The following is an 18,030-nucleotide window of genomic DNA, read 5'->3' on the forward strand; positions in this document are numbered from 1 at the left end:
TAGATGTTTATTAGGTATGTAATTTATGAATATTGCCTCCCATTCTGTGGATTTTCTTTTCACTATCTTGATAGTGTTCTTCAGTGAACAAGTTTTTAATTTTGATTTAAGTCCAGTTTATTTTTCTCAATTTTCTTGTGCTTTTGGTGTAATATTCAGGAAAGTATTGCCAAATCCAAGGTCATGAATGTTTACCCCTGACTTCTTCTAAGAGTTTCATAGCTTAAGCTCTTAGATTTAGGTCTTCACTCCTTTCTGGGGTAATTTTTGAATGTGGTATCAGGACTCCAACTTCTTTCAAAATGTGGCTATCCTGTTTTGCCAGCATCATTTGTTGAAAAGACTCTTCTTTCTCTATTAAATGATCAATGCATGGGTTTATTTGTGGACTCTCAATTCTGTTGCATGGATCCATAAGTGTTTTTATGCCAGTACCACACTGTCTTAATTATTGTTTTTCATAGTTAAATTTTGAAATCTGGAAGTACAACTCCTCCAGCTTATTTCTTTTTCAAGTTTTTTTTTGACTATTCAGGGTCCCTTGCAATTTCATATAAATTTTAGGATCAATATTTATGCAAGGGTTTTGACACAGATGTCATTGAATGAAAAACAAAGCCATTGGGGTTTTGATACAGATGTCATTGAATCTGTAGATTGCTTTGGGAAGTATTGCCATCTTAACAATATTAAATCTTCCTGTGGTATATATATACAATGGAGTATTACTCGGCAATCAAAAAGAATGAAATCTTGCCATTCACAACTGCGTGGATGGAACTAGATGGTATTATGCTAAGTGAAATTAGAGAAAGATAAATATCATATGACCTCACTCATATGAGGGCTTTAAGATACAAAACAGATGAACATAAGGGAAGGGAAGCAAAAATAATGTAAAAACAGGGAGGGGGACAAAACATAACAGACTCCCAAATATGGAGAACAAACAGAGGGTTACTGGAGGGGTCGTGGGAGGGGGGATGGGCTAAATGGGTAAGAGGCACTAAGGAATCTACTCCTGAAATCATTGTTGCACTATATGCTAACTGACTTGGATGTAAATTAAAAATTAAGTGTAATAAATAAATAAATAAATAAATAAATAAATAAATAAATACTTTTTAAAAAATTAAAACTTCTAATTCATGAGCATAGGATGTTCTTCCATTTATTTAGGTTAAAAAAAATTTTAACGTTTATTTATTTTTGAGATAGAGAGAGACAGAGCATGAACAGGGGAGGGTCAGAGAGAGAGGGAGACACAGAATCCGAAACAGGCTCCAGGCTCTGAGCTGTCAGCACAGAGCCTGACGCGGGGCTCGAACTCTTGGACGGTGAGATCATGACCTGAGCTGAAGTCGGATGCTTAACCGACTGAGCCACTCAGGCGCCCCGATTTAGATTTTTTTAATACATTCAGCAAAATTTGCTAGTGTTGAGTGCACAAGTTGTGTACCTTCTTGGTTAAATTTATGCATATTTTATTTTTTATTCTCTTGTGAATGGAATTGCTTATTTTTTTTTATTGTTCATTGCTAGTGTATAGCAATACAATGGTTTTTGAGTTCATCTTAAATCCTGAAAATGTTCTGAATTTATTTTATAGGTCTAGTAGGTTTTTTTAATAGATTCTTTAGTGTTTATATTTTAAATACATATATTTATACATTAGATCATGTGGTCTGTGATTACAGATGGTTTTATTTTTTCCCTTTCTAATTTTGAGGTCTTTCTTTTTATCTTGCCTATTTTCTCTGGCTAGAACTTCCAGTATAATAAATAGAATTGTTTAGGGGCGTTTGGGTGGCTCAGTTGGTTAAGCGTCCGAATTTAGCTCAGGTCGTGATCTCACGGTTCATGAGTTTGAGCCCCATGTCGGGCTCTGTGCTGACAGCTCAGAGCCTAGAGCCTACTTCAGATTCAGTGTCTCCCTCTCTCTCTGTCCTTCCCCTGCTCATGCTTTGTCTCTCTCAAAAATAAATAAACATTAAAAAAATTTTTAGTAAAAAAAAATAAATAGAATTGGTTACAGCAGACATCCTTGTCTTATTTTTCATTTTTGGAGGGAAACCTTATATTTTAGAATTGTGTTGATGTTAGCTGTGGGTTTATCATAAGTGCTTTTTTTTTTTTCCAGTAAATTCTGCCTGCAATGTGGGACTTGAACTCAAGACCCTGAGATCAAGAGTCGAATGCTGAATTGATTGAGCTAGCCAAGCCAGGTGCCCCATAAGTGCTTTTTATTTTGTTGAGGAAGTTCCTTTTTATTCCTGCTTGTTGAGTGTTTTTATCATGAAGTGATATTGGATTTTGTCAAATACTTTTTCTGCATCAACTGAGATGATCATGGTTTATTTCCTCCATTCTGTTACTGTAGTATGTTACATAGATTGATTTTCATTTGGTGAGCCATGTTTACATTTCTGGGATAATCCTTCTTGGTCATGGTGTATAGTAATCATTTTGATATACTGCTAGATTCTGTTTGCTAGTATTTTGTTGAAGAGTTTTACATCTGTATTCATAAAGGATATTTATCTTTAGTTTGTGAATTCTTAGTCTGACTTTAGTGTGAAGTAATTCATAGAATAACTTAGGAAATGTTCCCTCTTCTATTTCTGGAAGAGTTAGAGATAGATTTGTATTAATTCTTATATGTTTGATTGAACTTAATCAGTGACGCCATCTGGTCCTGAGCTTTTCTATATTGAGAGGTTTTTAATTTACCAATTCAGTCCTATCCTATGGATCTGTTCAGATTTTCAATTTCCTTTTGAGTCAGCTTTAGTAGTTTGTATGTTTCTAGGAATTCGTCCTTTTTCTCTTGGTTATGTAATTTGTTGGTGTACAGTTGTTTATAGTACTCTCTGATAGTCCTTTTTGTTTCTGAAAGGTCAGTAGTAATGTCCCCCATTATTTCTGATTTTAGTAATTTGAGTATTCTTTTTTTTCTTGGTCTACCTAAAGGTTTATCAATTCTGTTGATTTTTCAAAGAACCAGCTTTGTTTTGTTGATTCTATTGTTCTTCTGTTATTTTTTGTTTGCTCCAAACTTTATTATTTCTTTCCTTCTTAAGGTGTACACTTAGGTTATTGATTTGAGATTTCTTTTAAATGTAGGTGTTACAGCTATAAATTTCCCTGTAACCACTGCATTAGCTGTATCCCATGAGTTTTGGTATATGCTGTGTTTTCATTTTGTCTCAGAGTATTTTGTAACTCCCTTGTGAGTATTCTTTGATTTTGGGGGGTTTTTTTGAGTGTGTTGTTTCATTTTCACAGATTTTTTAATTTTCCAGTTTTCTCATTGATTTCTTCTTTCATTTTATTTTGGTCATAGGAGATATTTTATATGTTTTTAACCTTTAAAATGTATTGAGGGGCACCTAGGTGGCTCAGTTGGAAAAGCATCCAACTCTTGATTTTGGCTCAGATTACAATTTTACAGTTTATTGAATCTAGACTTCCATCGAGATTCTCTCTCCTTCACTCTCTGCTCCTCCCTTGCTCATCCTCTCTTTCTCTTAAAACAAATATTTTAAAATGTATTGAGACTTGTTTTGTGTCCTAACATTTAATCTATACTGGAGAATGTTCCATATGTACTTGAGAAGAATGTGTATGCTGCCAGTGTTGGCCTGAGTGTCTTTGTAGATAACTATCTTTGTATCTGCCTTGGCCCAGTTGATATAGTGTTGTGTAAGTGTGTTTTTCCCATATTGGTCTTCTATCTAGTAGTTCTATTCATTATTAAAGTGAAACATTAAAATCTCCCAACTGTTATTGTTGAATTGTTTGTCTTTTTAATTCTGTCAGTATTTTGAAGCTCTGTTGTTAGGTATGTGTATGTTTATAATTGGTGTATTGTCTTCATGTGTTGACACTTTTACCATTAATAAATGTCCTTTTTCTCTCCTATTTTTGTCTGAAAGTCTATTTTGTCTAATCCTATTTATAGGCAATCCAGGGCTCTGTTGGTTACTGATTACATAGTATATTTTTTACCAGTCTTACTTTCAAGCTATTGTGTCTTTAAGTGTAAAGTGTCTCTAGCAGATAGGATATAATTGGATAATGTTTGTTTTTTTTAATTTAATTTTTTTTTAATTTACATCCAAATTAGTTAGCATATAGTGCAACAATGATTTCAGGAGTAGATTCCTTAGTGCCCCTTACCCATTTAGCCCATCCCCGGTCCCATAACCCCTCCAGTAACCCTCTGTTTGTTCTTTATATTTATGGGTCTCTTATGTTTTGTCCCCCTCCCTGTTTTTATATTATTTTTGTTTCTCTTCACTTATGTTCATCTGTTTTGTATCTTAAAGTCCTCATATGAGTGAAGTCATATGATATTTGTCTTTCTCTAATTTCACTTAGCATAATACCCTCCAGTTCCATCCACATAGTTGCAAATGGCAAGATTTCATTCTTTTTGACTGCTGAGTAATACTCCATTGTGTATATATATATATATATATATATATATATATATATATATACACATATACCACCTCTTTATCCATTCATCCATGGATGGACACTTGGACTCTTTCCATACTTTAGCTATTGTTGATAGTGCTACTATAAACATTGGGGTGCATGTGTCCCTTTGAAGCAGCACACCTGTATCCATCCCATGGATAAATACCTAGTAGTGTAGTTGCTGGGTTGTAGGGTAGTTCTATTTTTAATTTTTTGAGGAACCTCCATACTGTTTTCCAAAATGGCTGCACCAGCTTGCATTCCCATGGATTATGTTTTTTAATCCATTCTGCCAGTCTCTGCCTTTTAATTCAAGTATTTAGCTACTAACATTTAATGTGATTACTGATAAGTAATCATCCATTGAGACATTTATTTTCAGTCTGTGATTAAGTCTTTTTTGTTTCTCTGCTTCACCATTTTTTTTTACTTCTTTCATGTTGAATCAATATTTCCTAGTGTACCATTATAATTACTTTGTGTGCCTTTACTACATTTTTTCCTATTAATGGTTACCTCATTGATTACAATTAACATCTTATGACAGTCTTGTTCAGATGAATACCAATTTCAATAATCTATTAAAACTTTCTACCTTGTTGATTACAGTTAATAACTATGACAGTCTTGTTCAGATGAATACCAACTTAGTTTCAACAATACACTAAAACTCCTCTATAGTTCCAGCCCCTTCTGCTTTGTGGTTTTACTAAATTACAATTTTATGTATTATGTGTACATTGTGTGAGATTTCTAATTACTGCTTTAAGCAGTTGTCTTGAAATCATATAGGAGAAAAATAAATACAGCAAATACACTTACAGTGGCTTTTGTATTTTCACCTGTGTAGTTACTTCTACCTATATGGTTTTCTTTATTCATATGGATTTGAGTTATAATCTAATGTATTCTCATTACAGCCTGAACGACTTCTCTATTAATAGTTCTTATATGGCATGTGTAATTTGACAGATTTTCCGAGTCCTTGTTTATCTGGGACTGTCGTAATTTCTTCTTCATTTTTGCTGAATGCTATCTTGATTGATAGACTTTCCTTTCAGCACTTTAAATGTGTCATACCACTGCCTTCTGGTCTCTCTGGTTTCTGATGACACATCAACTGTTAATCATATTTGGGAATCTTTAGAAGTGATAAGTCACTTCCCTTTTGCTGCTTTCAAGATTTACCCTTTGTTTTTCTGCCCCTTCTGCTCTCCCCTTTTACTCCTCTCTTGTGGATGTTGCTATGTTTAAATGTTTGATTGTGTCCTACAGGTCCCACAAAAACTGAGGCTTTTTGTTCATTTTCCCTATTTTTACTATCTTCAGATTGTATCAGCTCAGCAGGTTTATATTCAAATTGGCTGATTCTTCTGCATGCTCAGATCTCCCTTTGTGACCTCTAGGGAATTTTTTACTTCAGTTATTTTACTTTCATGTTTCAAAATTTCAAATTCTAAAATTTCAGAATTTTAGTTTACTTTTTCATTACATATCTATTATTTCTCTTTATTTATATTCTTTATTTGGTGAGACTTCATTACCATACTTTCTTTTGGTTCTTTAGATGTGGTTTTCTTTAGTTATTTGTATATATTTGTATATATATATTTATTATTTGTATATATTTCTTTAGTTATTTGTATATATTTAAAACAGTTTATTGAAAGTCTTTGTCTAGTAAGTCCAGTGTCTGGACTTCCTCAGAGGCAGGTTTTACACTGTTTCATATATAGTTTAGGGTTTTCTTTTTTACTGTGTATGAGCCATATTTTTTCATTTGTAGGTCTCAGATTTTTATTGAAAACCTGACATTTAACATATAATGCGCCAGGGTGCCTGGGATGGCTCAGTCAGTGGAGTGTGGGATTCTTGATCTTGAGGTTGTGAGTTGGAGCTCCACGTTGGATTGAGAGAGTACTTAAAAAATAAAATCTTAGGGGCGCCTGGGTGGCTCAGGCGGTTAAGCATCCACCTCTTGATTTTAGCTCAGGTCATGGTCTCATGATTTGTGGGATCGAGCCCTGTGTTAGGCTCTGCACTGGAGCCTGTTTGGGATTTTCTGTCTCTCTTTTCTCTCTGCCCCTCCCCTGCTTACATGTGCACTCTCAAAATAAATAAGTAAAAACTTTAAAAATATATAAATAAGTAAAATCTTAAAATATGTATGTCATATATCACCTGAATATCACCAACCGCTGCTGCTGTTATTTGTTTAGTGACTCTGTTGAACAGAATATTTACAACCTATATTCTTTGTCATATGTGGCCACTAAAGTCTCCACTCCATTAGCTAAATATCAGCAATTGCACAATGGTTTCCTTAAATATTTGTAACCAGTAAGTCTCCAGTCTTTGCCAAGATGCTCTATATGTTGGGATATGTCTTCAACAGTAGCTTGATATTTTGTATTCACTTTCACTTTTCTTTCAGAGTCTCAAGGTTAATCAGAGGCAAATTTAGTACCTTCTCAGATATTTTCCTGAATATGCACATAGCCCAGAGGATGTGTGCCACCTTCTACATTCCCAGAGATATGTCTGAGCTTTTCAAAGCCCCTTCTGGATATACCATGTTCCAGCTTTTCCCTTTAAGCTTTTAATTAGACTGTTTTCCTTAATTGTTATAAACTGCCTGAAGTAGCTGTGATGGTAAACAATATCCCTTTTTTTACATTAACTAATGTCATGTCCTCAGAGAAAATGCTGTTTGCAGTGTGTGAGCTGTAAGTCACACACTTTAGATGTGGTTTTCTTTAGTTATTTGTATATATTTGTATATATATATTTATTATTTGTATATATTTCTTTAGTTATTTGTATATATTTAAAACAGTTTATTGAAAGTCTTTGTCTAGTAAGTCCAGTGTCTGGACTTCCTCAGAGGCAGGTTTTACACTGTTTCATATATAGTTTAGGGTTTCATGTCAAATGAAGATAGCCTTATGAGTGGAATGTTCCAAACAGGTCAAATAATGACAGTTCTCTGGAAGTGGGACTCATCTTCTAATTTAACCTCAGTCTTAGGCACTAAGAACTTGCATCTCACCATTTTATTACTTGGGAAAAATAGGGCATATGGGTCTGGGCAACATTTTGGTAGCATCTGCCATTGCTCTTCCCTTACCACAAAAAGATACTATCAGTGGCCTCAAGGTGTGTGTTTTATTTACTTTTCCCTTACAGATTAAGTGTTCTGTAGTGGAAATAAGCAATATGGATCTGAGTGGATTTAAACAATAACTCTTTTCCCCCTATACTAGCCAGCATCACATGGGGCAGAAAGGAACTTCCTCTTAATTGTGCCCCAATCCTCTCTGTGACATATTGGGTTCCTGGAGAAAATCTCACAAAAAGGTACAAATCACACTATGTCTGTGACACACATCCCCAGGGACTTCACACTCTAACATTATGCACATGGGTCTTTAGCAGGTTGTTAAATTTTTTCTACCTTTATCTTCCTATTATCTTATGTGAAGTTTGGTAGCATAAGGTCCAGTAAGCAAACAGGTGGGCTCTGATTCTCCCTACAGTGCTTATCTCTCTCCTCATTTCAAGCTATTTGTTATGCAATTTCATTTATCTGATGATTTTTTTTTAAATACCTTAATTTCCAACCTGCCCAGCTTGTTCTTGTTTTAAGGATGTTAATGCTGCTCTTTTCAGCTCTCTATATCTCTGAACTAAAAGCCAAAGTCAAACTATATGTTTGTAATCTTTTCTAATTTGGTGAGACCTACTGTTTTTATTTTTAATATACAAAATGCGCCAGAAAATATTTTGATTAGATTATCCTATATGTTTCAGTTACTTAAATTTGTTATTTATGTCATGTAAATCTTCTGTGTCAGTGGTCAACAAATTTTATCTGTAAATGTCACATAGTAGGCTTTGTGTGAGATAGGATCCCTAGAAATACTGAACTCTACAGTTGTAGGGCTATAGCAGCCATAGATAACATAACAAATGAACATGACTGTGTTCCAATAAATTTTTATTTACAAAATGAAAACAGGGGCACCTGGTGGCTTAGTCAGTTAAGCATCCAACTTTGGGCTCAGGTCATGATCTCACAGTTCATGAGTTCAAGCCCCACATCAGACTGTGCTTACAGCTAGAGCCTGCTTCAGATTTTGTGTCTCCCTCTCTCTCTGCCCCTCCCCTGTTCATGCTGTCTCTCTCAAAAATAAATAAAGATTAACTTTTTCTTTAAATGAAGAAAAACAGTGGGCCAGATTTTTCCTCTTGGGTGTTGCTGATCTCTTTCTAAATCTCTATTGTTTTGTTTTGTTTTTTTCTGCTTGCCCTCTGAGTTGAGAGTTGTGTTGAAATCACCAGTTATAATTATGGATCCCTCTATAACATTTCTGTTAACTTTTGTTTATACATAGTTGATTCTCCCTATTCTCAGTGGTTATTTTCTATAAAATCACTATGAGCACTGAATTAGCAAATACTGAATCATTGTTCCTAGGGGAAGTACAGGGTTAAGTTCCTGTGAGTTTCCAGTCACAACATTTTGGTCCACCATTCAATATGCAGTCTTATTTTATGTGTGTTTCTGTTTAAAAATACCTTATTTAATATATTGTTGATTCACGAGCAAGAACTAACAGCCATCTGCATGATAATTAATTCTCAAAGTTTATCTAACACACTTGGTTTCTCCCTAAGGCGTATCACAAACTTCCTGCTCTTGGGAACACTAGACTGCATTTCTGCATTACGCAGGGGTGGGGGAGCATTTTAAAAAGTGAAAACACTAAGAAAAAGCACAAAAATGCCAAGAATGCACTAAATAGACTGCAAAAAAAACATCTGTCAAAGCATTATCTTGTTCAGTTCCAGCTGGAAAAACATGTGCTGGGCACTCAAATTTTTTTAACCATTCTGCAAGTGTCCATAAATCCTGCAAAATCATAACTATTGAGGTTAGAAGTAAATTTTAGGTGAATTTGCAGATACAGAATCAGTGAATAATTAGGATTGACTGTATTTGGAAGGTGTGCTTTCAAATGCATACCAAATTATGATATCTTCTGTTAAAAGGATCATAAATTGTTATTATGTTTTATCATACTTTCTTGCCTTTATTTTTTTTCATGTTAATATAACCATCCAACTTACTTTTGCCTCATAATTACGTGTATTTTTTTCCATTCTGTTATTTTCAATCTACGATATATCCCTCTCTATTAATTGTGGGGGGGGGGTTGTTTTTAAGATGTTAATCTTTCCTTTAATTGGACTGGTTTAGCCCAATGGTTGGCAAACTTTGCCTCTAATGGGTCAGATAGTAAATGTTTTCACATTTTATAGTCCTAAGGTCTCTGATGGGAGTACTAGGCTCTGCTGTTACAGCACAAAAGTTACCATGAACAGTACAGAATGATTGGCTGTGTGTGTGGTTATGTTGCAATAAAAACTTATTTTAAAAAGTGGCAAGCTGGATTTGGCCACAGGTCATAATTTGCTGGCCCCTACTGTAGAATATACCCAGGGTAGTATATTGGGGTGTGGGATAAAAATTGGAGGAAATTTATCATTTGTGCTTTAAAAAATTTTAAGACAAAAGTTTTACTAATATACTTATTGATAGTACATGTGTAGAACTCATAAAAATACAAAAATTAAGTTAGGGGTGCCTGGCCGGCTCAGTCAGTTGAGCATCAACTCTTGAACGTTTTTACTAGTTGAGTAGTTCTGAAACAAACTTAAAATTATCAGGGTGCCTGGGTGGCTCAGTCAGTTAAGCATCTGACTCTTGATTTCAGCTCAGGTCATGATCTCACAGTTCATGGGTTCAAGTCCCACATCAGGTTCTATGTTGACAGTGTTCTTAGGATTCTCTCTCTCTCCCTCCCTTTGAGCCCCTCCTCCCTCCCCCCCTTAAAAAACATTTCAAAAAATTAAAGTTAAAATTAGATTCAAAAAAGCGTCCTTTATATTCATTTTAAACTCTTTACAGTAAACATAAGAATGGTTTTTAGGGGTATTTTCTTTGTTACCTAATTATGAACACTTCACATTGAGCAGAAATGTACTGTTGCAGGCATCAGTGTCATTCAAGGACGTGACTGTGGAGTTCACCCAGGAGGAGTGGCAGCAAATAGGTCCAATTCAGAGGACCCTGTATAGAGATGTGATGCTGGAGAACTACAACAACCTGGTCTCAGTGGGTGAGCATATAAGTGTAACTTACTCTCATCACACCACATGGAAAGTATTTCCTTTTTATACACCAATACACATGAATACTTTATTTAGATTTTAATGTTATTTAAGCATTTCATTCAGGAATATAAAATTATTAGCTATGCCCTTTTGAAGATAAAAGGAGCGTTTTGTCAGCTCTCCATGATAAATCCAAACCAGGATCTTCAGGATGCAGCTCTTGAAGCTCTATCTTTTTTACACTTTTGGAGACTAAAAAGCTCATCATCTGTCCTAAGTACTCCATTGTTCCCTGTTTACAGGGAACTGCATTTTCAAACCAGCAGTAATCTTCAAATTGGAGCAAGGAGAGGAGCCTTGGTTCTTAGAAGAAGAATTCTTAAACCAGAGCCACCAAGGTGAGTTACTGAGCACTAGCAGATGGAATTCTGTAGGGGTGGTTAGACTCCAGAAGGTCAGTTTGGTGATAAAAACCTTTATATTTCAAGACTTTTCTTTTAGGCTCAAAGGTGCAAAAAGCACCAATCAAAAGAAAACGATTAATAAACTTGACTACTTTAAAATTGAGAACTTTGTTTATAAAAGATACCACTAAAAGGATGAGAAGACAAGCCACAGAGTAGCAGAATATGTATATAGTACAAGTAACCTAGAAAGGATAAGTATCCTGAAAATGTAAAAACTTCCATAAGTCAACATAGGAAAAGGTGGCAACCCAACTAAAAAATAAGTGAAAGACTGAACAGGAACTTTCAAATGGCCATTAAATCTTTGAAAATGTGTTCAGTCTCATTAGCTTTCATGCAGTGCAACATAAAATATAAAGTGTTATGAGAGATGTATGAGGTGACATTAACAAGTTTGGCAAAGCCAAGTCCTGATGAAGATGTGAAATATTAAAGAATCTTACTCACTAATGGAAAATGTAAATTGGTAAAACCACTGTGTTATCAGAAGGATGTTATCAAATCATGGTAAAGTTCTATATAACTTGTAACCAAGGAATTCCTTTCCTAACTGTATACCCTACAGAAAGGCTTGATTGTATTCTCTAGGATAAAGAAAACAGTATTTGTGGCAATATTGTTTGTTTTTGTTTAAAATTGGGTGCATCAGCAGTAGAATGAAAAAATAGTTGTATTCCTTAAGGGATAATTAGCTATATAATATTAAGCAAAAGAAACCAAACAATATAAGTATGCATGTATGGTTACATTTATGTAAATGTCAGAAATGCAAAACTCAATTACATTTTTAGGAATTCATTTTTTGGTGGTAAAACTACAAAGAAAGCCAAGGAAACAATTATATAAATATTCGGAGAGTATGAACTCTTAAGCATGAATAAGTTGTAACTGGGCAGAGACAAATAGGGATTTTTGCAGAGCCATTTTGGGTTCTGTTTCTTGACCTGGTTTCTAATTACACCAGTGTTCACTCGGTACTGTTAAATTGCACATATAAGTTTTATGCAGATGTAAATCATGCTTCATACTTGAGAGTGAAGAGATGAACCAAAAATAAATGATATTTACAACTCATAAAAGCCTCAAAGGAAGAACATCTAGAATTCATAAATGATTTGGAGCTTTCTTAAGTGCCATCTCTGCAGTAAGGCCTTCCATGATACTCCATTTAAAATTGCACCCCTTGGAATACCTGGCTGGTTCAGTCAATAGAGCATGTGACTCTTGATCTCGGGGTCCAGAGTTTAAGCCCCACACTGGCCACAGAGCGTACATACTTGTATACATATATAAAATATACCCCTCACATCAAATTGAAATGTGGAGAATTAGGATGAGGTGATCAGGTACACTTATTCAACTTTGATAAAGGTACCACAGCAGGAATTGAGCAGTGAATCTAATTTAGTTGCAAAAATGGATTTTCCTTTCATCTTTTTTCACTTGTTTGTATTTCCATAACTTATAAGATGGTTAGAGTCTGAGCTATAAACTTCTTAATCATAAGGAATCTTGTACTCAATTTTAATTTGATGTTGAAGGATTTAATGAAAATAAGGGATATCAAATTGGAAGCATAGACTCTTGAATATTTTACCAGTATGGCCTCTAATAGTGTAGGGCTATATAACATACTTCCTCAAAGCAAACTCTTCTTCTGTCGGGCCTAGCCCATCAGTGTTCGTTATCTCCTAATTTTTTTGTTACTTAATTAATACTAATTTTTTTTGTACTTAAGTTTATATAGTCCAGTTGGGTTCATCCCATTATCTGATTTTCCTGCTCCCTAAAATAACCACTCCTGTAAAAGTCTATTCAATTTTATCATTCTCCACCCTGGTAGGAAAATCCAATTTATTACAACCCAAATAAAGATATGTATTTATTACTAGTTTCCTCTCTCATTTTCACTGTATTGTTTTTTAAAGCAGAGTGAAGATATACACACAAATAAATTATTTAATCTTAAAAAAACAAAAAGTGAAATATAATATAAGCTATATGTCTATGTCCCAGCCATAAGAAATGTAAGATTTATAAGATGTTTTCAATTTATCTCCATTTTAGAAGATTACAGAGATGATTACCTGATCAAGAGGAACAAGAAAATCAAAGACAACCACTTTCAGGAAGTAATATCCATTGATAATAAACTATTGACTGGAGAGGAAGAGGAAATTTTGGGAAAACAGTTTAATCTGCACATAGCTCCTGTTTCAACAAAAATGTCCTGTAAATATGACTCATGGGGAGTAAATTTGCAAAATATTTCCCAATTTATCATTAATAATAGAAACTATTCAACAAAAAAACCAGATTGCTGTAGTGTATGTGAAAATTTGTCTTTCAAAATTAAGTTTGAGAGAAACCACACTGGAGAGAAGTTATATGAATATAATAGTAGTGGGGAAGCTTTCAGTTATAAGGAAAATCCTCCTGAGAGTCAAAAGTGTCAAACGTTGGAGCAAGCTTTTAAATATAATGAAATTGGAAAAACCATCTTTGATGAGGCTGCCTGTGTTACACATAAGAATATTCACACAGGAGAAAAATCCTATAAAAATGATGGATTTAGGGGAAAAAATGAAAAAACAACTGTCTTTAACTATAAAACAACTGGGACAGGGGAGAAATACCCTCATCTTAACCAATGTGGGAAATCCTTCTGTGAGAAGTCAGCTCTCAAGGAATACAATAAATTCAACATGGCTGTGAAACATGAATGTAATGCAAGTGGGAATAATTTCTACAAGAAGTCATACTTCACTCAACCTCAGATACCTGTCACAGAAGAGAACTCATTAGTATGTAATGACAGAAGACAAACTGGGGATAAATCCTTTGAATATCATGAAGATAGGAAATCCTACCACATATCAGCCCACAAAGTACGACAGCGAAGTCACTCTGAAGTAAAACCCTATAAGTGTAATGAATGTGGTAAATCTTTCTTTCAAAAAGGACATCTCATTCAACATCAGAGAACTCACACAGGAGAGAAACCATTTGAATGTAATGAATGTGGAAAAACCTTCTCCCAGAAGTCACACCTCAGTACACATCAGAGAATTCACAGAGCAGAAAAACCCTATAAGTGTAATGAATGTGGGAAAACATTTGTCCAGAAGTCAACCCTCAGGGGACATCAGAGAATTCATACAGGAGAGAAGCCTTATAAATGTAGTGAATGTGGGAAAACTTTTGTTCAAAAGTCAACCCTCAGAGATCATCACAGAATTCACACAGGAGAGAAATCCTTTCAGTGTAATGAATGTGGGAAAACTTTTGGTCAGAAGTCAAACCTCAGAATACATCAGAGAACACATAGTGGTGAGAAAACATATCAGTGTAACGAATGTGAAAAATCGTTCTGGCGAAAAGACCATCTCATTCAACATCAGAAAACACACACAGGAGAGAAACCTTTTAAATGTAATGAATGTGGGAAAACTTTTGCCCGGACATCAACCCTTAGAGTGCATCAAAGAATTCATACTGGGGAGAAACCATTTAAATGTAATGAATGTGGGAAAAAATTTGTCCGGAAGGCAATCCTTAATGATCATCAGAGAATTCATACAGGAGAGAAACCTTTTCAGTGTAATAAATGTGGGAAAACTTTTGGCCAGAAATCAAACCTCAGAATACATCAGAGAATTCACAGTGGTGAAATCTTATAAATGTAATGAATTTGGAACATTGTCTAAGAAGTCAACCCTAAATATTTACCAGAGAATTCAGGGAGGGAGGGAAATCCTGTTGATATAATAACTGTGGAAAATCATTGTGGCTGAAAGACCAATCCATTTGACTCCAGAAAATCCACACAAGAGAGGAACCACATACATATGAATGTAGGAAAACCTTTATCCAAAAAGCAACCTTGAATATATATCAGAGAATGCACACAGGCTGATACTCCTTTCAAGATACTATGGAAAGCCCTCTTGAAAGAAGCCATGCCTTTTAAGATAACTCACACATAATTGTCTGGGTCTCCCTTTCCTCCAAATAGGGCTGGTGGACTTTGAATGTTCATGTTGTATGCCGTATCTAGTTCCGACAAAAGACCTCTCTGACAAACTACAGGGATACTGTCAGAATAAAACAGAGATGACCCAAGACAACCTTGGGTATCATGCTTCAACATGGCACAGCTTTTATAATATAAAAGGGTGCCTGGAATATGTGGAACAAAATTCTCATTCCCATCTTTACCATTTGAACATTTTATAATTAAGAAGTAAGCTTTTGTTCTATTAAGCTCTTAAATGTTTAGGTCTATTTGCTTTTGAACATAATTTAGCCATCCCTCTGCTGGGGAGGTAGAAAACTATTTGAGTAAGCCAAGCTTATGTCAGCCAGCGGGTATAACACTTATTAAAGTTTGGTGTTGGGAGGAGTCTCTCAAAGATCATCAGAGAATTCATTTTAAAAAAAATCACCTTCTTTCAATGTAATGAAATAAATAATACACCTATAACAGGGCTTTCGATGAACCAAAAGGTTGAAAGGTTTTTTGGTTAAAATATGAGTATACCTCATGCAACTAAAGTAAATGTGGCTTGTTTAATGTCATGAAGCCACTCTCCTTCCACACTTCCTTTTACCTCCATATACCCCAACATTCGCTTCTTTAGGGGAGAGAAATTTTCCTGTCTCCAAAGGGGACACAAGGCCATTGACACCCACCCAAGTATTTGGGGGAACTTTGAGGGAGGAAAGGGGTCCAAACTTTTCTGGATCTATGAGATACAAGTGCCCAAGTCAACATTTTATCAATTTCCATGGGGTTAGAGGGTATTTAGATTTAGAAAATGTTGTTAGGGCAGGGTTTACAGTAGGGAAGGGAAATGAATTTGATCTTGGAATAAAGGAGGCCCTTTAGGCCAGTACAGTATACTGGGATTATTTCTAAAGTATAGTAGGAATGTGTTCTATGCTATACTTCCCCTTCCCATAACTCAGAGGAGATTCTCCTAGTCAGGAAAAGTTGTGTGTAAAGAAGATAACTTTGAGGCCTCACAGCCCTTAATGACTACTTTGGGCTTCAAGTCTCTGTGACTTGTCATTCTGTTGATTGGAATTTCTAGCAAAAGGAGATGCCCTTGGGGTGGGGGAGAAGGGTTATTTGACTTGATACCCTAATGAGGCTATGAAGTATACTCCTTTTGTAAAGCAGCCATTAGCTTACTCTTGGGCTCTTTTACACTAGACACCTGACTCTGACTTGATATTCCAATTTTAGGGTGTCATCTTGGACTTAACTGGCTAATAAGATGTAAAGTACTCAGGCCTCATACCTGTGTAAAATGCACATGGTATATTTAAGAATACAGCTGTCCTGGTCCCAGAAGTATCTCAGCTGTACATGAGGTGATAGCAGCTATCCCTTACAGAGGAAATTTATCCCCCACTCTGCTGCATGAAGCAAAGCTACTGGCTCAGTAGGGCCCTCAGTTCATAGAGGTTACTCTAATTGGGACTGGTTCACTGAAAGGCTAGTGAGAACCACTTGGGCACTGTGACTAGTCAACCTTATTGCCATTAATGCAGACCTAAAAATTGATGTGGCTGATCCTCTCAAGGGGCAGGACACAAGGATGTTCTTAACTCTAGCAGATATTCCCTTTGATACAACTTCTGGCATTTTTATTTTGGGTTCTTACTGTGCCTAGCTGCTTGACACACCGGCAGTAAAACTGCAGACTGACAAAAGCACCCCTTTTTGGTGCTGTGAACTGTAGGGAAAAGTCATAGCTGCTGACATCTGTGTTGTTAGACTAGGTGCTCTTGGTAAGTGACTATTCTATGGTAATACCGAGTGGAACCAAGCTGCTGAGTAAGACTTCACTACCCTGATTGCCAGCATTGCTACCTGGATCCATCATCATACTGATAGAGCAAAATATTCACCATTTTAACTGCATACAAAGTAAAGGTCTCTATATGTCCAGTGCTTCCTTTTATGTCATTTGACCTAATACAATTTTTTCTTTTGTATTAATATCCAGTGCTCCACATACGATATAATTCACCCCTTTCCTAATGATTTTAAATCTGTTCATATTCTAAATTGCCATTTGTAAAGATATTGCACAGAGCTGCTCATGACCCATTCCCTGCATTCTGTTATACTAGCAACATATCCACCTTTTGGGATCAGGGCTAGCGTATACCTCATATGAGCCAAAATATTCCTTTTCTAGCCTGATACTGAATTTTTTCACTGAAGAGTATTTGAATCAAGAAAACGAAAATATGTCCTAGGACTACAGAAATGGAACATCAGACGCCAGTTAAATTATTACTCTAGAGCTGCCAATGGCCTTGCAAAGATGCATCTGCAAAAAGAGAAGATAGTATCTAGTTAGTGCTATATTCCCTAAAAATAATCAAGAGATTGTTCACTCTGCTTTTATAATAGTTGGTAATACAAAGAGTCCTTCTTTCTTAGTTTCTTAGGTTTCAGTTTCTTAAGATATTTAGAATCATCTCCTTTATACCCTTTTTTATATATAATCTTTTAGAATTGTGATTGGATTTGCTATTAAGTTCAAGATCATCTACCCATTAGGATGAAATAAGTCCACCCAGGTAGTCTGAGTCACTCATTGGGAGTACAGGTGACAAAGTCCCATGATTGGACACTTAGGCTTTACCTGCTGTCCCCTTGCTGGGGTAGGCCCACAGGACAACTCCCTGTATAATACATTATTAACTGGAGACCATGGTCTGTGCTATAGCCATGAATGCTTCTTTCTCCCTACTTGGCTAATGACCTTTCCAGGTCATGGGCTTTTATTCCAACATGGATGCCACATCTAGAGACCCTGGAAGAGTCAATTTTCTGTCTGCCTGCCTATTAAGGACCTTTATGCTAATTTTAAAAAGCCTCCAT

The 18,030-nt window shown here is 35.5% G+C and overlaps 1 protein-coding gene across 1 annotated transcript in view; it reads left to right on the top strand.

Moving 5' to 3' along the window:
• Window positions 1-14,809, top strand: part of LOC106971490 (zinc finger protein 510) — a 33,128-nt gene extending 18,319 nt beyond the window's left edge. Inside the window, exons 4-6 of the mRNA XM_027048137.2 lie at window positions 10,541-10,667; window positions 10,965-11,060; window positions 13,197-14,809. Of these exons, the coding sequence (XP_026903938.1) occupies window positions 10,541-10,667; window positions 10,965-11,060; window positions 13,197-14,809 (1,836 nt within the window). The remainder of the gene's footprint in view (window positions 1-10,540; window positions 10,668-10,964; window positions 11,061-13,196) is intronic.
• The last annotated feature ends 3,221 nt before the right edge of the window (window positions 14,810-18,030 follow it).

Source organism: Acinonyx jubatus, chromosome D4 (genome assembly GCF_027475565.1).
Source record: "Acinonyx jubatus isolate Ajub_Pintada_27869175 chromosome D4, VMU_Ajub_asm_v1.0, whole genome shotgun sequence".
Classification (NCBI taxonomy): domain Eukaryota; kingdom Metazoa; phylum Chordata; class Mammalia; order Carnivora; family Felidae; genus Acinonyx; species Acinonyx jubatus.